The sequence below is a fragment of the Vulpes lagopus genome, chromosome 14, assembly GCF_018345385.1.
Source record: "Vulpes lagopus strain Blue_001 chromosome 14, ASM1834538v1, whole genome shotgun sequence".
Lineage (NCBI taxonomy): Eukaryota > Metazoa > Chordata > Mammalia > Carnivora > Canidae > Vulpes > Vulpes lagopus.
Genome location: NC_054837.1, coordinates 17,001,698 through 17,023,279, shown reverse-complemented (window position 1 = coordinate 17,023,279; position 21,582 = coordinate 17,001,698). Strand labels below are relative to the sequence as shown.

Genomic DNA, 21,582 nt, shown 5'->3' with positions numbered 1-21,582 from the left:
GTCCAGCTGTGGATTAGGCTCGAGATTCAGAGATTCCTAGGAGTCTTTAGGATCACCATGAGCTGTTTGTGATCCATGATGCACAGCTGTTAGTTATTGGTTCTTAGTTATTCATCTTGCCCCCATTCTTTGAGGAGCTAGGTGCCAGCCATCGTGCCCCAGCGCTTTTCTTTCATTCCTGTGACTTCACATGTCAGCACCCTGCTTGCGTGCATCTCTTGCAGACTGGAAGCTGGATGGGCTTGTTCAAGACAGGAGGCTGGGAAAAGAGTGGGGAGCATGCCTCTGCCAGAGAAGTCTGGAGGATGGGGAAGAGAGTGGGTGATAGAGGTAGCTCACCTAGACCACCACCTTGACCCTGTGGTCGCCCCCATCATGACCATAACTTTGACCTTCCACCTAGCTGACCAGGGGAAGGAGAAGCAGCTGAACACAGCCAGCCCTGTGCCCGTCGCTCATGGAACTCTGTAACAGAGCATCATTGCCATGGTGACCTCCCACAAGCCAAGGTCCAGGGAGGCTCCTGCCAACCCCAGAAGAGAGAGCCATATGGGAAGGTTGAAGCTTTGGCTTTGGGAGCTCAGGAAGGCAGGGTCTATCTAGGTCCCTACCCATGTCCCTAGAAAGGACCCTGATCCCCTTACCCCGTCTGTACCTTCCTATCGATCTGGGTATCCCCTCTAGGGACCATCGGCTTGGCTCCCTGAACAGATTAAAAAGCACTTTGGGTCATTGTGGTCCTCTCTTTTCCTTCTAAACTGTCCCGTGTGGTCAAGGTGAAAATGGTGATATCATACCACAGCGAGCAAGAAGCCCTCCCCAGAGTCTTGTGCCAGAATCCCAACCACCCCTTATGTAAAGGGGGCTGAATCCCATTGTTACAGTTGGAGCAAGAGTGTAGAGAAGCAGGATAATGATGAGAAACCTGCCTGAACATGGCCCTTGGCCATAATCAGGCTCCAGCCCCTGACTTTGTCCGCCATGCCAAAGCTCTGACATTCATCCCCCTTTTGCTTTTTCATAAATTATAAAACTTTGCCATGGATGAGAAGGGGGTCATTTCTCTTAGGGGGAGGACAAATGGGTTTTATTTATTAAAGGAATGGTTGATGGACTCCGGTCTCTCTCCTGTAAAGATGCCCTTTATTTTATAGTCTATAATTTCACCTCGCTGCAAGGCTCCTACTTTTCAGAGGGGGAGTGTTCTTGGCTCAGCTGCTACAAAATGCCTCTGCATCAGAGCCAAGCCTGGTATAGTCCCGGAATAGAAACCGTCTGTCCTCTTGTGTATAGACTTGGTTTCGTGTCTATTTTATGAAAATCTTTCCCTTTTGGGGGGACTGTGTTTTTACCTCCACCTCATAAGATAATCAAGGGTGTTGTGGAGCACCTCCACTGAGACGTATTTGGGTCACTGACTCTCAGAAGCCCTGCTTGGTGTAGGACCTTCCTCTGGGCTTGGCCCTAAATAAATAAATAGCCCCCCACGAATCCCCCTCGAGTCTTCAAGAAGTAAACCACTTATTTTGCAGCAGGTCCTGGGATGGCAGGTCCTATCATGTCAGATATGATGGCTCATAAATCCAAGTCACCTGTCCTAACTGCAGTTTTAATCCACTCACACGTGCTTAGCTCAGAAATTGCATTTTGGAAAGCAACAAGAAATCACTTACATGGCTTGTATTTGCGCATTAAATGATTCTGTTCATTTGAGAGTGTGATAGGGGTGGTGTGTCCAAAGAAAAATAGTATTAGTGCCTATGCTGAGCGGCTCTCACACCAGTTGCACAGATTGTATGCGCTGCATGGTTTCCACTGACCGCATGCATGTGTCTTCCTGGCGCAGGATGAACGAGGAAGCCGGGGATGCAGAGAGGTCCCAGGCGGCGTCCGCCCTGAGCAGAGCCCGGACGGTGCAGAGCCAGACCTCGGGGGACAAGTCTGTTTCTCCCCTCTGCCTCCGACGGCAAAAGTACTACCATCTGGGGGACGGCGACGAGCGTGGTGGGCAGAGAAAGTCCACAGAGATATTGGGAGCGCGGTCTTCTTCCCCGGCTTCTCGGAGCGCAGACACGTCCCCAGCGTCTCGGGAAAAGCTGCCCAGTCCCTCGGCAGCCCTGTCGGAGTTTGTGGAGGGTCTCCGGAGGAAGAGAGCTCAGAGGGGCCAGGGGTCCCCACTGGGCCTGGAGGACTGGCCCACTCTACCCATTTACCAGACCACTGGGGCCTCCACGCTACGGAGGGCCAGGGCGGGCAGCGACGCCGGAGACCTCTCGCTGGGGCCTGGGGCCAAGGCAGCAGCCCCGGAGCCCCAGGGCGCCTGCGGGACGTCGTCGGCCGGGCTCCTGCGGTCCACCAGCCTGAAATGCATCTCTTCCCAGGGCACGGAGGGCACCCCCCTGCTGCCTGAGAAGCTGAAGACCCGGTTCAGCTCCTGTGAGTCCCTGTTCGAATCGGGGCAGAACGTGGGGAGAAAACTGAGCTCCCCAAGCACAGCCAGGGACACGCTCTTGTCACCCACACTGCGCCCTCGGAGGCGCTGCCTGGAGTCCTCACTCGAAGATGCCGGCTGTCCAGACCTGGGGAAAGAGCCACTCGTCTTCCAGAACCGCCAGTTTGCCCACCTAATGGGGGAATCCCTCGACAGCGATCCGTTCACCTGGAAGGTCCCAAGCCTCAACTACGAACGCAAGACCAAAGTGGATTTCGATGACTTCCTCCCGGCCATCCGGAGGCCTGAGACTCCTGTGTCCTTGACCAGAGCGGCCAAAGGGGGTCCAGACAGTCCACGGCGTTCACGCATCCACTTTGAGACAGAGGAGGCCGACCGGAACGTTCTCTCAGGGATCAAGACCATTTTGAAAAAGAGTCCGGAGTCCAAGGAGGACCCTGCTCACCTCTCTGATTCGTCGTCCTCCTCCAGCTCCATCGTGTCTTTCAAAAGCGCCGACAGTATCAAGAGCCGACCAAGGATGCCACGGCTAGAGGGTGATGGTGGCGAGCAAACGTCCCCCGAGCACAGAGAGCCGGGGGTGGGGACAAAAGACGAGGATGTGGAGAGCATAATGAAGAAATACCTCCAGAAGTAGGAGCCAGTACAGGTAAAAAGCAATGGGCGGGGGCTGTTCTGGGGGGAGTGAACACCAAATAGCCCGCCCAGGCCTGCCAGCCTGGAGAAAACCTGTCGCTGCCACTGCCTTCCACGCTGTGAGTGATTTCAGAGACGACGGGCTTTAGAAGTTTTTGCAGAAATAATGAGTTGCTGCATCCAAAGTGCTCTACTAGGTGCCACTGACTCCTTAGTACTTTAAAATGCAGACCCATCAGAAAGCCAGAGGGTCCTGTGGGGCAATGCTAAAGAAGGTTCTGGGTCTTTGGTTTCCCCACTCTTGTCTTGTCTCTCCAGGCCTCCATTCCACCTGGAGCTGGAGGAGCCGTTGTGGTGCTTTGTCCACATTAATGACGGCAGATCTTGTGAGCTAGGCTCAGGCCAGGGTAGGAGGGGCTCTGGGAATAGTGGAGTCCAACTCTTGCATTAAATATCCAGAGAGAAACTGAGGCCCCAGGTAAGGGTTGGCAGAAGGGGAAGGAGCGAGGGCAAAGGTCCCAGAGCAGCAATGGGAGAAGTAGGGCTGCTCCCTGCCTTCTCTCCTACCCCAGTGCTAACCCTGGAACTTCTCCAGACTGAAGGTAAGAAGAGGAATCCATTGCTCATAATGGCTTACATTTGTTGGGTGTACATATCAAACAGGTGAGTTAAGATCCACAGTCACCCCCAAAAGGAGGTTAGTATGATTTATTCCCATTTCACACATTGGCAAACTGAGTCAAAGAGGTCAAGCCACTTGTATGAAGTCACCCAGGTGGAACTGGCATTCAAAACTCCAGAATTCCCACTGGTGACCCCAATACATGTTCCAAGCATGCACAGGAGTAAATGCAGAGCCTCCGTGACGGAGCTGGATCTTTAAAGAAGTTGCCTCCCTCGACATCACAACCATCTACACTTAAAGGGATGTTGGAACTCCCCAACTCCAACCTCCCCAGTAAAACAAATGAAGGAGACCTCAAGATCAAGGCCCCTCCCCGCCACAAAGTGAGTCTGCTGCCAACCCAGCCACCTTGACCTCCAGTTTTGTGCTCTTTGCCCTGACGCAGGGCTGGCCCCTGACAAGTCCTCCCAGAGCACATTTCAAACCTTGGGGCTCCGGGCATTTCCAGTTCACAGCTCCAGGCTGAAAGGCAAAGCCAGTTAGGGGAAAGCCGGGCATCAGCGGAGGACGTGTGAGCACCTCCCTCCTGGTCCAGACACAAGGTGAACCCTCTGCCCAGTAATAACGTGCGGCCTCCAGAGATCTCTTAGCCACTGAACTGGAAGCAGCTCCAGGCCTTGCCTCCCTCCCCAGCCCCCCTTCCAGAGGCCCCCTGGACCCAAGCGAGCCACCTGGCCTCCACTTCCATAGACCTGCTACTTCGAGAGCCACCCTCAGCCCATCAAAAATCCATTGCCCCTTCTGTGAAGATGGGCTTGGACTGTATCAGAGCAAATTAATTTGACTTAACATGGCCTTCTCTCTGCTCTCAATTACCGGGAAGAGATGTGATATTCATTTACATTATTATGCTCTCGGGGACACAGAAAGCAGTTTCAAAGGCCAAGTAAAGGGCACACGTCCATAAGGAGAACAGTTCTTAGCAGAAGTCATCACAGAACATCTTGTCTCTGCCATTTTTTTTTTAAACTCAAGTCCTCCCTCCCAGCGGTGCTCACCGTGATAACAGAGCACCTGCCAAAAAAATCCTTCACGCTGGAGGCTTGAACTGAACAACACAGCCCCGGCCCCCATAAGGCAAATGTATTAGGGGATTCAGAACCAAGCGAGCTCCCTCAAAGCTCACGTCTTCCTTGTAACTGGCCATGAGATCTCAGGCAAGTGATGTGACCTGGCCAAGCACCTGTGTCCACACCTCAAGAGCAGGGCAAATAATACCACCCCCCAAAGTAACACTGTGAGTTTGATGTGAGTGCCAGACATCCCCACCCTTGGGGAAGTGTCATTTTGTGCCAAGCTCGGACATTTGGCCCTTTGGGAGCTGTATCCTACGTGTGTCTCCACTCGTTCCCCTTCTGCTGCCTACGATCCTTCATTCCTCTGGGAACGGGTGGCATCTCTGCAGGAGTGTCACCTGGGGATTTGGGACACCAGGGCCTCCACCCCCAAAACACACCTCCTGCAACCCACTGATCCACTCTGACCTGCGTTTGTTTACAGCCTCCTGAGATGTACTGCCGTCGAAGACTTCCTGACTCCATAACTGGGGAGAGAGAGAGAGAGAGAGAGAGAGAGAGACCAGCCAGACCTCCCCAGGGACCCTCAGTCCAGAGCCAGCCAGCATGGCTGTGCTTGAGAGGCAAGAGGGGCCCAGCAGGAGGCATATCCCTCAGGCATGGGGATCCCAGCATGCTTGGTCTGTACAAAATAAAGCCATGGCTCCTTGACATCCATGTTTCCTCTCTGTTCTGTGATCATGGGACTCTGGAGGTTTCTACAGGGACGGAGGGGGGCCAGCACGGGTAGAAGGGTTCCAAGGAATGGGATCACCCCAAACTGTTTGTATTTTTGAGTGCATACTGCTATTTCTCTCCCCTACACAACTCCAGGCAATGGCCTTACTCATCTTCCCTTGGCTGAGTCAACTCAAGTGCCACCTCCTCCAGGAAGTCTTCCCTGATACATCGAACTGAAATAAATGCTCTTTCTCCATTCGTCCTTAATTCTCCTCTTTACCTCTATCATGGTTTCCTTGTCTGTCTGCATTGTGTATATATGTGTGGGCAAGAAATTTGGATGAATGAATGAATGAACGAACCAACTGAAAAAGTTAAGGAACTTTATCGTGTGACACACCGACATGAATGCATCCCCACAAACGTGCACCCGTATCAGCCCTCAAGCACCTGTGAGCGTCTGCTCAGAGCCCACCACGCACACGCAAATACGTGCATGTACCACACACTACACTTGTCTAGGCACGTCTACAGCTTGGATACCTGCTTATTCAACACTCTTGAAGTATTAAAGTGTAGGCTAGTGTTTATTATTCACATGCTACGTTGGACACTGTGCTAAGCATTTTACATGGAGCATCACACCACAACTTTAGAAATAGTCCTGGGAGATAAATGTACTTATTATTCCCTGTTTACAAAGGCAATGCCAGCTTATGCCCACAGGAAGATGTCAGTGCTACCTCTATTTAAATTCCCATGGGCATAGACTTTGTCCTATCCCCCATGTGCCCCTATCCCTGGGACACCTCCGGGATAGCCAATCAGAGCTCCTTCTGTGTGTTAGTTTGCTAGGGCTGCTGTAACAAAGTACCACAAAGTAGGTGGCTTAAACCACAAATGTATCGCCCTATGGTTTTGGGGGCTAAAAGTCCAAGAGGCAGGTGTCAGTAGGTCTGGTTTCTTTGGACATCTCTCCTTGGCTTGTAGACAGCGCCTTCTCCCTGTGTTCACATGGCCTGTCTGCATGCATCCCTCCTCGTCTCCCGTGTGTCTAAATGTGCCCTTCTTATAAGGACACCAGTCAGCTTGGATTGGGCCAATGCAAAGGCATTCGCTTTACCAGAACCACCCCTTTCAAAGTCCCAACTGCAAATACAGTCACATTCTGAAGTGGTTTGCATCAGGGCTTCCCCATGCACAGTTTGTAGAGATCATAATTCAGCTCATAACCTGTGCTCTGCAAAAGTAGGTGGTAATTTAATTTGCTAATAGTGTGCATTATTCATGTAGTGATCAGATAAATATGTCCCAAGCTCCCAGTTTGGTCCCCAAATGAAAGCAATTATAGAACTCAAGAAAAGATTTGCATTGCCTTCCTGGCATCGGAGATTTGCGGGCATTTTTAGGGCCTGGAACCTGTGAGTTTCCAGGAGCTTCGTTTCCTGTGCCAGCAGGATTCCTCATTGAACCAATATTTGTTGGGCACCTGCTAAGTGCCAGGCACTGTTCCCCACAGGGGGGATCCATGGTAAGCAGTCAGAGCCCCTCCTGGTGTCTAGAGGGAACATCCTACCTGGGGAGACAGGCAGTAAGCAGAAAATAAATGTTTTCAGAGAACGAGAAGCGCGATAAAGAAAAATAAGGATGAAATTATCTTGCGAGTTCTGTGAGTTCCCTGTTAAAAATTTACTGGACAATTTATTTTATGAAGTCCATTTTAGTAAAGGAGAAACCTGTCATTATTCTTCAATGATGTGTGAGCAGTGCATCCAAAAAGGTTAAACCCAAGTCATAGCAGCAAAGCTCCCCTCACTGTTGCGCAGGAGATGGAAACCCCAAAGATGCTCCCTCGTTAGAAGTGAGCTTAACATCCCGGAAGATGATGACTGCCCCCTTGCCCCTCAGATCCCCCCAACTCAACACGGCCTGATGCAGAAGCCACTGACTCAGTTTGGTCTTCCTCCTCGGAAGCGACCTGCAGAAACCCCCAGGTGGACCCTGGTGTCACATTGCGTCTTGTTCAGCCCAGGACCCAGTGCAGTAAGTGCCACCCAAGCCACCACTTCTATATGAATATCAAAATGGCTCATGCCCTTGGCTCCGCCATCCCCTCCCTGTGTGACCTCAGCCAGTTCCTTCTTTCTGGGCCCTCCTTCCCTCATCTGTGCAAGGGGTCTGGAACTCATAGCAACCGGCCCACCAGCACCTTGTGAAGCCCACACTCCCCGAAGCACAGTGTCCGGCACGTCAGCTCAGAGTAAGCATGGCTCCGTTGACCTTCGGGCATCCTGGCTCCCTGATGCCCAAGTCGGAGGCATGGCCATGCCCTCCAGGGGCTTCCCTGCCAGCATAACAGAAGTTATTTGAGAGGTGAGAGTGGTTAATCAGCCATCCCAAATGTCTCCTCTTGTTTCTGTGCCCGGGATCTTAAAAGAACCCTATAGTCTCAGGACAAGAAGAAAGAAACTTGGGGTAATTTTACAGGAAAGGCAAGTGGGACTCAGAGAGGGAAAAGATGTGTCCAAAGGCAGATCTGAATTTAAGACCCAGTTAACATTTTTTCATTCAGTAAATATTTACAGATCCTCCCACCACCCCCACGTGCTGGGCTCTGTTGCAGGCACTGAAGATAAGGCTGAGGCTGGGGTGGGAGGAGGGCTGCCTTTGTGAAGCTTACATCTTACGAGAATAATAAACTTGGAGTTAGGCATCGGCTGTGTCCACATCACCTGATGTCCTGTCCATCATCCACCTGCTACGGGTCATCCTCCTGTGTCTGCACCATCCCTTTCCTGCCCAGATGCTTCACAGGCAACCAGAGACCCAGCCCTGTCCCAGACCCATGGCCAACTGCACAGTTTAGGGCTGAGGAATTGAGGGTTTGTATTCTTTCCTAATCCCAGGGATCATTCCGTGGAAAGAACAAGAGAAGGAAGACATTGCAGCTGGGAGAGGCAGATGCCAGAGGATGTCGGCTGTGGCCCTGGATGGCTCTAGATGTGATTAATGGCTTAACCAGGCTCCCGCTGTTGTTTTTAGGAGATGACAGGCAGCTGAGGCTCTGTTCCCACCACCCCTGTCCCGGTTGCTTATTTACCTGTCAGCGTGGGCAGTTCCCTTCAGAGCACAGTGCCAGATGCTAAGCAGTAGCCTTGGTGACAAGGTGAGGTGGTGACCTTGTCACCCTGTGTTCAGAGCCACCAACAGCTCCCACTCCTCATATGTCGGCAAGAAGCTAGGTGCTGTGCTCGGGGGTATTTAACATCACTTCTAAGAGGCAGATGGTTGGGGGTCCACTGCTCTATCAATCACCCCTTACGTTCTATTCATGCAAGATAAAATTAAAAATGACTCAGATGCTGCTTTATGATGGCCACATGAAGGCCCAGTACCCCCTTTCTGGGTTCTGATAAAACCATGCTCAGACCGCTTGCCATCAGCTTGGAGAGTTCAGTGGAGCAGCTTATGTCAACCCTCCCCATCTCGAATCTCCTGTAATCTCAAGTCTGTGATCTTCCTGTTCTGGCTGGCCACAAAGGGTGGGTGGGGGGGGGGGATGCAGCTGTGCTTGCAGAAAGCCCTTGGCCTTATGTCGTTACCACCTGTCCTTGGGAGCATCTGCTGCAAGAGGTAGAAGGATGCTGGGGTGTGCAACCCTGTAAGGCACAGTGGTCTTACCCCCTGGTACACTCAGTCCAGAGACCACGGCTGGTTCTCACCAATTCAATGAGTAACAGTTCTTCATGCTCAATGGGTGAATCAGAGGAGAGGGTTGGGGGGTCCACCCCGCAGTCAGACATTGAGGTTCAGGAAGAACGTGAGAAGGACAAGTGAAGCTGTGATCTGAACCCAAGGCCCTGACTCCTAAGCCCACCATTCTTATAAGAAGACCATGGGCCAAGCTTGGTAGTGTAGACTGTGATTCCCACAAGGTCAGCTGGTAGTATGGGCCTATGGGGAATATCACTTCTCCTTCCGCCATCTCTCTCTGGCCAAAGTCAGCCCCACTTGCTCCATCTGGAGGTCATGTGCCCAGTGGCCTGGAATGGCTTTGGATTTTTTTCCCCCTCTTTGCCACTTTTTAAGCTAGGATCTCAAGCAGTTTATTAAACTCCTCTAGGCCTTGGGTAATAAGCAGTGGGAGAGGAATTCCTGGTTTTAGAGCTTGTTTGGTCCACAGAAGCACCAGCACACAGGATCACTGAGCCCATTTTAGAGATGACAAAACTAAGGCTTAGGAAGCCTGAGTGACTGACCGAGTTGGCAGCGGAGGAGCTAGGATCGGAGTTCAGAGCTCCCTTGTCCAGTGCTCCCTGGCCTCCTCCCAGTCTTCTGGCCTGGTCGCCTGGCCCACGTGGGGAGTGGCTGAAAGGGTGTCTGGCTCCAACCCAGGCAGAGACCCCCAAAGTGAGGGCCCAGCGTGAGCAGACGTTCACCTCTATTGTCAGCTCTGATCTCAAGCAACTCCCTTGAAGGTGGCATGGGATCCAGGAGGGGACGACTCCAGGGGTGCCTCTCCAGCCCTCCTGACTTTGAAGGAATCCAGTTCTGTGCATAAGGGGTGGAGTGGCTTATCCCAAATTGCCACAGCATGAGACACCACCGGATAGATTTAAAGGTGTCCTTTCCAGGAAAGAGAGAGGCTTCCAGAAAATCATCCTGGCTGCTGGCAGCTCATGGGGTGCTTCAATCGGAGTTAGGTGGGTGGGCCGCTGCCCGCCACAGCTATGTCCCCAAAGTCCCCAAGGGAACCCTGCATGGCAGAGAGAGCATGGAGGGGCATGCAGGGACAGAGCTCTCTGTGGCTGCGGAACAGATGCCACTGGCAGGCCTCTGTCTTCTTGCCCTTCTTCCTCCCATTCTCAGGTTTCCCTGACTTCCGGGCAGGCTTGGGGGGCTCTTCCATGGGCTCCACACCCCTGTGTCTCCCTCTGCCATTGCAGCCCTGCTTAGGCTCTGTGTGCTAGCTGCTCTCCCCCACCTAACTGGGAACTTGAGGACCCAACTTATGGGTGATGCTAAGGCAACTCATTCAATCAACCATGATTCACAAAGCACCTGCTGTGTGTTGATTTATAAAGCATTGTTCCAGCCCCAGAGGTACAGCAGTGACTAAAGTAGAAAGACGTTCATGCCCTCGTGGAATTTACATTCTAGTTGGGGGTAGGGGCAAATGGTAGACAAGAGAAGAAAGTAACATATGTAATGTGTTAGATAATTAAAAGTGTGGCAAAGGAAAAAAAATGAAGCAGACAGAGATCTGGGAGGCATTGGGAGGGATGTGGAGAATTATTTTAGTTGGAATAAGCAGAGAAAGGGTCCTTGAGAAAGACATATTTAAGCAAAGACCTGACAGGAGTAAGAGAGCCAATCATGAAATGGGGGAAGAACATTCTAGGCAGAAGGAACAGCCAGTGCAAAGGCCTTGGGGTGACAGCATGAATGCAAGGAGGCCAGTATGGCTGGAGTGGGGCAAGCTGGGAGGAAAGGAGCAGTAGACAGAGTCACAGAGGTGATGGGAGCCGGGTGATATGGGACTTTGTGAACCCGTTTTGGCTTTAACACAGAAAGATTTGGAAACCGTTAGGGTAATCAACCATCCCACTTGGCTCAGGACTGAGAGGGCTCCCGGGACACAGGACTTTGTGTGCTCAAACCAGGAAAGTCCCAGGCAAGCCAGGATGAGGCGGTCCCCTTAGAGCCACTCCAGTGTTTGGAGCTGTGACATGATCTGACCTGGGGTTCACAAGGATCATCCTGGTTGCTGAGTAGCGAATGGACTTTGAGGGACAAGGGTGGAATCAGGGGGACCAGTGTGGAGGCCGCTAACCCAGGTGAGGGATGCCAGATGGCTCGGACCAGAGTGGTAGCAATGGAGGCCGTGCAGAAGGAGGAGCTTCTAAACAGAGTGAGAAGGGCATTGCCAGCTGGGGTCATTTGATGGAGAAGCACCTGTTCCTTTGTGGTGACCTCCTGGCAGGTGACACATCCAGCTCCCTGGGTGGGAGGAGAAGTGGGTGCTTTTCTGCATTCCCTGGGGCTCCTCTCAGCCTCACTTCTTCCTAGCTGGGAGGGCAAGGCATGGACCCCTTTCTACAGATGAGGAAATTGAAGCTCAGAGAGCACCCTGACCCCGGGCACCCAGCAAGTGGGAGTCGGAGCTCGGATGACACCTGGGTCTCCAGCCCCACCAACTGCCAGGCAGGCAGTGCCAACCCCAGCACTGTGCAACTCACCTGGGACCCTTCTGAGCCTTCACTTTCTCATCTGTGAAATGGAGTCGGTGACCCTTGCCAGCTTCATCATCATGGGGAGTAAAGGAGACAATGAGCGGGGAACTGTAGCAAGCCGTCGATGCTTCCAGCTTTTCTTTCTTTCCCGGGATCCTTCTCCCAGCCTCCGGAGTGAGTTAAAGGACGTTCTTAAGGACTGTTTTGGGGAGCCCAGTGGAGCCATTCTGTTCAGCTGAGTGGGGAATACTCACATCTCCTGTTCTAAAGGCAAACGATTTCTTTGAGATGCTGAATTAGTTCCCAAGCAACCTCCAGGCTATCCTGTAAATACACAGATATGAGTGTTAACGGAGCCCCCCATTGGTCCAGCAAACCAAAACAGAGAGGCTGGAGGGCTGTAAATATCCGAAACTGTTGTTTCTCCCAGCTCCGCTTTCAAAAGCCAGACATTTCTTTCACTAGTGCTCTCCCCCTCTGCAAATGCTCACTCACGTGTTCATTCATGAATGTATCCAACGGATATCCACTGAGCATCTATTTTGTGCCAGCCACTGTGCTGGAGCAGGACAGGGTCCTGCCCTCGCCGTGCTTGTAGTCCCCTGACTACAAGACAAGATATCAAAGTGTCAGTCAAGGTGCCCAGTGCACAGAAAAACAATAATGATGATAATATTCATGAGAGCTCATACTCTTTTTTTCCTAAAGATTTTATTTATTTATTTGAGAGAGAGAGAGCACAGTGGGCAGAAGAGCAGAGGGAGAGGGAGAAGCAGACTCCCTGCTGAGCAGGGAGCCTGACACAGGACTCGATCCCAGGACCCAGGAACACGATCTGAGCCGAAGGCAGATGCTTAACTGACTGAGCCACCCAGGTGCCCCAATAACTCATATTTCTTCTCTAATTGAGTTTGATTTCACATACAGAGAAATGCTCAGATCTAAAGTATCTGTTCAATCTCTTTTGAGCAATTCTTATCAAAAGGAGACATTTAGTCACCCCCATGCTCCAAGTTCCGCATGCTCCTTCCTGGTCCCATCCTCCCTCCCCTCCAAGCAACCCCTGTCCTGGTTTCTATCATCACAGAGTCAGTTCTACTTATCTCGAGAATTTCATATAAATGAGATCATACCAAATACACTTCTCTGTGCTTGGATGTCTTTTTCCCTCAGCAAGCCACTTTGGAGATTCATCTATGTTATGGGATGAGTCAGTCATTTATGGGCTTTTCTTTTTTCTGAGTACTATTTAATTGTCTAAATATACCACAATCTTTTAAAATCTATTTTCCTGTAGGTGACTATTTAGGCTGTTTCCCTTGGGGAGCTCTTATGAAAAGGGCTGCTATGAACATTTGTCTTCAAAGCGTTTCCTGGATGTTTGTTTTCATTTCTCTGGGACAGACGCCTCAGGAGGGATTGGTGGGTCCCAGGGTGAGTGTATGTGTAACTTCTTGAGAAATTGCCCAACTGTTTTCCAAAGTGATGGTGCCATTTCACATTCCCACCAGCCTCAAGGGCGGGTCCCAGCTCCCCCACGCTCTTACCTACATTCAGTGTTGCGGGCCCTTTAATTTCAGCCACTCTGGTGGGCATGTCGCAATATCTCATTATGATTTTAATTGGCATGTTTCTAATGACTAATGATGGTGAGCACTTTTTCATGTGCCTCTTGGCCATTTGCGTATATTCTTGTAGGATCTATCTGTTCACATTTTTTTTAATCGAATCACTCATCTTCATATTATCAGGTTGTACAAATTCTTAATATATTCTGAATGCAAGTCTTTTGTCAGATACATGTTTTGCAGTCTTTTCTTCCAGTCTGTGGCTTGCTTATTTATATTCTTAAAGGTGTATTTTGATAAACAGGAATTTTAATTTTTGGTGAAGCTCAGTTTTTTTCTTCCCCATTTTGTGATTCATACTTTCTAAACCATTTCAGCGAGACCTTTGCCTGCCAAAAAGGTCATCAAGATATTCTTCAATTTTTTTTTCCTACAAGCGGCTTTTTGTCTTAGCTCTTACATTTAGGACTGTGATCATTCATAATATACTGCAGATGTGTCAGGTGCTTAACATGGAGCATCTTATTTAATTCTCCTTAGCAATTCCATGCAATAGGTAGAAGCATTGTTTCCATTTTCACGTGGAGGACTCTTGTGTAGGTCTCTTGTTGCATTGCACTCATTATTCAGTGGTTTCCTTCACAAACATTTATCTGAAGTTCATTTTGACCCTGAGCAAACCTGCTTTGAATTTGCATTTGACTTGCACGTTGAAGGCTTTCAATATCTGCCCAGGGAGAATCCAGGGGACACAGGCACAGCGATTGTGACCAGAAAGGACTTCACAGAAGAAGAGGGTTTGAGATAGCCTTTGGAGGTTGGATAAGATGCAAGCGTTCAAATACAAGAAGAAAAGACATCAAGAGAGGGGAAATACATAGGCAAAGGCTCAAGGCTGGTGTCCCTCCCCCTGGGATGGCTTGTCCAATGGTAATGAGTATGGTGCATTGTACTGATGACCCTCTTCATCTCTTCCTATCCCCTTGCTTCATTGTTGACCTCGGACTTCCTTCTCTCCACACAAAGTCCTTTTTTCCCCCTTGTGACTTTTTTAGGCATTTGAATGAGGTAGAGACGACAGTGCACCTATTCTAAGCCTAGATCTCAAGAAGTATCTTCATAAGCTGGTGTTGCCCTTACAAAATATCACAGTTTGGGTGGCTTAAATAGTAGAATTTTATTTCTCATGGTTCTAAGAGGCTGAAGTCCAATGTCAAGGCAGTGGTGACATTCTGGAGCTTCTTTTCTTGGCCTGTAGGTGGACACCATCTCTTCCTGTGCACGCATAAAGAGAGAGAGAAAGAGAGAGAAGAGCTCTCTGGCATTTCTTCCTATAAGGACGTGAATCCTATCAGATTGGGGCCCTACCTCATGCCTTCATTTAACCTTAATTACCTTTGTAAAGATGCTGTCTCCGGATACAGCGCATGGGGATTAGGGCTTCAACATAAGAATTTTGAGGGAACACAAACATTCAGTCCATAGCAGGAAGTCTTGCATCTTTCTGCTTGCTCTCTTGTACCTCTGTCATCATCATGGGAACACACCCAGACTTGAGCCACTAGTGGATGGGGGACACATGGAACAGCACCGACTCACCCCAGCCATCCTAGCTAAAGCCATCCAACACCAGCCTAGAGCCGGCCAGCCCACAGCATGTCACCTGAGTCACATGGGAAGCATAAATGGGATTCAGAGTACAAGGTGTTTCCTTGGGGGGGGGGGGGGTCACCTGTGAAAGGTAAAATGAGAAGGAAACAGTATTGAGAAGAGAGCCTCAGAACATGAGACACATCTGATGAAATCCCAACCAACCTCAAAGGAAGCTCTGGAGCAGAGGTTTTCCTTTATAGGAATCTAGCATCGGGAAGAAATAGCCAGGCTCAAGTACCCTACTGGGTTCAGTCTTTATCTGAAGGTGTCCTGGAAGTATGTGGCCAAACGAGATCCCGAAAGTATCCCAGAAGCTGGAAACTGTCACGTAATGGCACTTCTTGGGGCTGAACATAAAATTCTCCTAGAGGCCAGATATAAGCAATGCACCCCATAACTGCCACACACAGACAGGTGAGAGATCTCAGCTATGACCAGCGGAGCAGAGCCACCCAGCCAACCACTCGAGGCACTAAGCAAGAAGCACTCATCTTTGTAGACCACCGGGTTTCTGTGGATGCTTGTTATGCAGCATCAGAGTGTCAGTAGATGACTGATAGAACGAGATGGCTCTGCTCTCAAGGGGTGTGTGCCTCACTTCTCACAGGGGAAGGAGGGAGGCTCTGCTCCAGCTAAATTAAATAAATAAATAAATAAATAAATAAATAAATAAATAAATAAGACTTTAAAGTGCTTGGTTGCCATGAGTGTGCCTGACTCTGCCAGGCAATCCATTTCCAGTTAATAATGTCTGTGCTTATAACTTCATTGAGTACCAATTTATGAGGACTAGTGCCATCATGGTTTTTCAGCAGTTGTCTGGGAGAGGGTTTTATGCAGCCACTAAGATACAGTGGCTGTCGAAAAATTGTGGGACAGTTGTTAATTATCCAGGCTCATCCACTTATGCCCTTGAAGCTTGGGAACGGCAGTGGGCATTGTTGGCCTGTGCTCCTTGAACATGGGGTAGTGTGCCTTAAATACCTGCCTAAGAAGAGGAAAGTAGACACTTTTAGCTTCCATCTTGCAGGAAAATCTGAAATATCCAGAAGTAGAGCACCACAATGGTTGGGAAAGGCTCAGGATTGTCCTTCAAGCCTCACCAGTAGAGTTTCCCACGTACGTCTTGAGCTCCCCTCTGTATATCACCTCCTTTATCCAAATCATCAGGGGAACATTTGATGCTACCATCAAAATATCTCAAATAAGCCCATTCTCTACCTCCACCACTGTCAACCTGGTTAGAGTCTCCAGCATCTCTAGTCTGGGTGCTGTGAGCTTCCCTGCCTCAATTCTGTATTTCCATTCTTCCTGCAGAGTCTGTCCTCAACCCAACAATCAGAACGATCTGCTTCAAAATAAAGTCAGATCAAATCTCACCTCTGCTTAAGATTCTTCCATGCTTCCTCAACTCAGCCCCCCTCAAACCCCACAACATCGTTACCATAGTATTTTGCTTCTCAACTGCTGTGACACAAACCACCCTAATGCTTAGTGGCTTAAGATAACTATAAATTATTTCTCACAACTTTATGGGTTGACTATGCCCTTCTACTTCACACGGAATGGGCAGGAACCCTGGCATGGCTGGAAGGTCCAAAATGAGTTCAGTCCCCTTGTAGGTAGTTGGAGTTGGCTGCTGTCTGGAAGCTCACCTGGGGCTATCAGCTGGGTGCCTAGTTCTCCTCCATGTGATCTTATTCACACAGCTGCTGGGGCTTCCTCCCAGCACAGTTGCCAAGTCCAGGAGCAAGAGGTAAACGTGGAGGCTGCCAAAGCCAAACTCTTAAGGCCAGCATCACTTCTGTGTTCTATTGGTTGGCCCATTTTTTACTGTGGGAGAAAATGCAGAGTGGCCTGACTGTTGAGAAATGTAATCTACTGAGGATGGGGGAGGGGATGTCACCAATGTCATTGACTATCTCAAAACCTTGCATGAACGAGTCTTGCTCTGTCTAATATGGTAGCCACTTGTCACATATGCCTCTTGAGCACATGCAGTGTGGCCAGTGCAAGTTGAGGCGTGCTATAAGCCTACAATACATGCCGGGTTACAATGACATTATATCAAAAAATGTAAAATATATCACTAATCATTTTATATGTGCTTATAAGTTGAAATGATAACTTTTTTGGTTGTAAAGAACATGTATTACTAAAATTAATGTCACCTACTTCTTTCTACTCTTTTGACAATCCAGAAATTTTTAAATTAGTACTTCTTCAGCCCTTACCTGCCTCTCTGACACCTGATACCACTTTTTCATTCACCAACGCCTGTTGCCCTGGCTTCCTGTCAGTTCCTTTCTTAGGTCTGATCCTTTTCCCAGGCTCTTCCCTGCTCCTGGAATGTTCTTCCCCTTGAAGCCTATGTGTCTGGCTCCTTCTCATCCTTTCACTCTCCACTTAAGTGCCTCCTCCTCCCAGAGTCTAGGTGGGCTTGGCATGATCGCTTTATACCTAGCTCTCTGTTGATTTCCTTTCTGGCCTAAATCATAGATTGTGCTTTAGTTATTGGTCTCCTGGTATGCCGTCTGTTTCATTGTTACAGTAAAATCCACGAGGATAGGAATGGTCTCCTGCTGTAGAGCCAGCACTCAAAATATCATTGTTAGATGAACACCCTACAGAGACTTGGACGCATAGGCTGAAAGAACCCTCCTGAACTCTAGAGTAATGGGATAAATGTATGGTGAACCCCCCAGATAGAGGCTTAGATTTACATGTAGTGATATTATTATTATTATTATTATTATTATTATTAGCTGAGGATTAAAGACCTGGAGGGAATTCTCAGGGACAGAGTGAAGGTGCCACACAGGGCTTCTTCTTCATCAGCAAAGAGGAAAGCAGTGCAGATAGACTCTCATAGCAGGGATCCATCATTCTATGGCTTCCTATTACCCTGGGTAAGAAAACAAATCTCAGTTCTGTATCATGGTCTATTGGGCTATGGACACACCATTGATGCACAACATTTGATGAGGTATTTGCTTGTTATTTCCCCCACTACAAAAAAAAGAGCCTGAAAAAGAATGGGTAGATACATGGTAAAGGACTAGTAGCTTCCAAGAGGGAGATTTATGGCTCAGGGCGCTGTTCCAAGCTGTCACACGGAGCCCTGTATGTCTCCCAGGTGACGCCTGTCCCCCAGTACCAGGAGAACTATGTGTTCATCCAAATGCAATGGCAAGAGAAAGCAAAAGTCACCAATATGGAGACCCACGGAGGATTTTATGAGTAGCAGAAAACAGAGAGGGGCATGAATGAAAGAGTGATAGTAATTTAATTTAAATGCAATTGCCTCCATCTAGTAAACACAAGCCTCTGGTCTGGGAAAGATTGAGTGGAAGAGTGTGCGCTGTCAATAACAGGCCACTCCAAAGTCACTGGTCTCATTTACCATTTATTTAAGCATCAGGGAGTACAGTAAATTTATTCAAAATGAGATAATGGGCGTGAATGCATTTTGTAAACTTTAAAGCGCTTGGCAAATAAAAGGCGATGGTTATTTTGCAAGCATAATGTGCTCCTGACAAAATGTAATAAAGGTTCCATAATGCAGAGTTGTGACTGTCTTGTTCAAGGCTGAATCCCCAGAGTCTGGCACCAGGAGACACTAACATGCACTTGTTGGAGAAATGAGTGACTGAATGAGGTTCGTGTGAATCATCCCAGGGCTGGGAATCCAGAGGCCTGAGTCTGTGTTCTGACCACATTTCCAACATGGCCTTGGGCAAGTCTGTTTCCTAGTCTATAACCATAGCACCCGCCTCACTTAGCTGCTCGTAGGATTCAGTGGGAAAATGCGTGTTAAGTAGTAGGTGAGGTGGCTGGTAGACAGCAGGTGCTAAATACTGGCAGACCCTCCTTTGCACTGCAAAGCCCAAAACTAGGTTAAATACACCAGTGCTTTTGAATGTAAGGCATAGTTGCCCCTACAAAGCAATTCTGAATTGGGAACTTGAGTTGATTTTAATTCTTACAAGAAATGGCTTCAGGAAAAGAGCTCCATTTATCTCTGGTGGGAAGTTAGATGATGAGACAAATCAACAAAGGCAATCACCCCCCCTCCCACCCCATCAGGCCATGGTAATGGGCATGTGGAAATTGATGGGTCATCTTTAAATGTACAATCCCTCTTGCAGAACCACTGGACAAACACGGGTTGGCAGTGAGGATAAGATGAGCCATTTATCTGAGGCTGAAGATGGGCTCACAGATGCGCCTATGGTGCCATAACTATGTGCCTTAGGCATGCAGTATAGGCCCCAGAGTCTGATCAGAACCCTGGCATTATGGGGGCCGAGTGGCTTCCGCTGAATTTTTGATGTGTAGACTATGGACCAAAAGTGGTTTCAGACCTCACCAGTCTGGAAAAGCTGTTTAAGATTTTCTTCTGGAGGGCACTTGGATGGCTCAGTGGTTGGGCATCTGCCTTTGGCTCAGGTCATGGTCCCGGGGTTTCAGGATCAAGTCCCACATAAGGCTCTCCACAGGGAGCCTGCTTCTCCCTCTGCCTATGTCTCTGCCTCTCTGTGTGCGTCTCTCATGAATAAATTAATAAAATCTTTAAAAAAAAAAAAGATTGCCTTCTGGAGCTACTTATTCGGCAGGTGTTGGCTAGAAGGACAGCGAGGAAGAGAATAACAAATCTATTTGAATAGATAAGTGTTACTAAGAGGTAGTGATGGAGTGGAGATCAGGTTTGGTATCTGAATTTTTCTGGACAGGGTGCGATAGGAATTCAGGAGACAGAAGAACAGCACAATACCACCAGGTTGTGGTTCTTGGCAAGTTTCTTAACCTCATGATAGCCCACCCTTAGTTTTGTGGTCTACATAAGAAGGATGATAATGATCTTTACCTCCCTGGCTATTTGCATGAGTCAAGTGTTAGAACAGCATTAGACTCATAGAAAATGCCCAATAACATTTAGATATAATTATTATTATTGATCATGGGCAGCTATAAGCCAGCCCTGCAAGTTTCAGGCAGCCAATGGATTCATTGTAGGGTCCAGAGTTGAGTAAGGTTGGGTAAGAAGTTGAGTAAGGTTGGGAAGTTACAAACTGTGTTGAGGAGTCATTGAAGGTAAATATGCATAGCTATTAAGCTCAAGGGCAGGTGTAGCTCTGAGAGAGGGGAAGTGAAGATGGAAGACTTGGGAACAGAGTGCCCGGGACTTATATGATGAACAAGGATTAACAATAGACCAAAACAGAAAGACTCTCATGCATTGAGCATTTACTATCTCCCAGATGTATGCTGGGTATTTTGAGTACCTGGTGTCACTTCATTCTCAGATCAGGCAAGAAATAGATCATTGTTCCTATTTTATAGTAAGAACACAGAGGTCTGACTGGTGAAATGCTTTGCCAAAGCTGATCAATAAAGATATGAGATCTGATCCAGGTCTCTCTACAAGAGAGTGCAATTTTGTTCCAAAAAAGAAAAGGTTTCATTATAAAGTAAGATATGCCTGTGAAATAAAATAAGTGCCAAAAGATTTGCAATGAGAAAGGTTTCCTTCCCGCTTCTACCCCTGGTCCTTTTGCCAGGGATAAGCCACTCCCCCTGATTTCTTGTTCATCTTTTCTGAAATACTGTTTTAAGCATAGACAAGCATGAATGCAAAACACGCAAATTTTAAACATATAAAACAATTTTTAAAAATATGAACTGAAGCATATTAAATAAGTGTTTCTGCACTTTACTTTTTGTACTTAAAAATACACCTTGGAGGTTGATTTGTATTGGCTCAACGAGGGCCATCAGAATGTCACTACCTGAATCAACCATAATTCCTTAACCATTCCTCCTTGGTGGACACTTAGCTTCTTTCCAGCCATTGCTTCCACAATGTTGTAATGAATACCCTTGAATATATGTTTGAGGTCATTTGTAGGATATATTTTTTTAAGTAGGTTCCACACCCAGGATGGGCCTCAAACTCACAACCCCGAGACCAAGAGTCACATGCCTTCCAGAGGGAGTCAGCCAGGTTCATCCAGAAGATAAATGTTTAGGGTTAAACCAAAAGATTAAGTGAATTCTTTGTTTATTTTAGGAGGTATTGGTAAAATCTACAGCTAACATTCTTTTCCACTATTCTAGACATCCTCTCCACGCCCCCCCCCAAACACACACACGTTTCACCACTGTTGGCTATATTGGAGGTTGTCTTGTTAGGGTGAAAGGCATAGTTTTGGGAGCTAGGAATCCTTCCAACTTGGCTGCAGTTTGCTTTGAAACGTTTGTGATAATTTCACACATTATCTTCTTATAGAATCAAAAAGGTCTTCTCCACTTACAGAGCTGGTTAGTTACCAAGGAGAGAGGTGCGATTCACCGATTCATTGTTTTTATCCTGTCCTCTATTGTCCTGTTGCTGTTTTAAGAGGAAACATGGGGATAATGGGCATATATTATCAGCTCCATTCCCTATCCTCACCAAATAAGGAAAATTTTGCCACTGTTTGCTCAGCATTACCCCTCTCCTTTCCTCTCTCCCTCCCTCTTTCCCTCCCTCCCTCCCTCCTTCCCACCCTCTCCTGCCCTCCCAACATTCATTATGTAGAAAGAACAAGAACTCAGCTGGGGGAGAACCAAAAAAGGT

The 21,582-nt window shown here is 48.4% G+C and overlaps 1 protein-coding gene across 2 annotated transcripts in view; it reads left to right on the top strand.

Moving 5' to 3' along the window:
* The window catches only part of MYO18B (myosin XVIIIB), a 256,479-nt gene extending 250,979 nt beyond the window's left edge, over positions 1 to 5,500 (top strand). For both annotated transcript variants that reach the window (XM_041729151.1, XM_041729150.1), the window contains exons 43-44: positions 1,847 to 3,101; positions 5,274 to 5,500. In XM_041729151.1, the coding sequence (XP_041585085.1) occupies positions 1,847 to 3,089 (1,243 nt within the window). In that variant the 3' untranslated portion in view covers positions 3,090 to 3,101; positions 5,274 to 5,500. The remainder of the gene's footprint in view (positions 1 to 1,846; positions 3,102 to 5,273) is intronic.
* Positions 5,501 to 21,582: the final 16,082 nt, after the last annotated feature.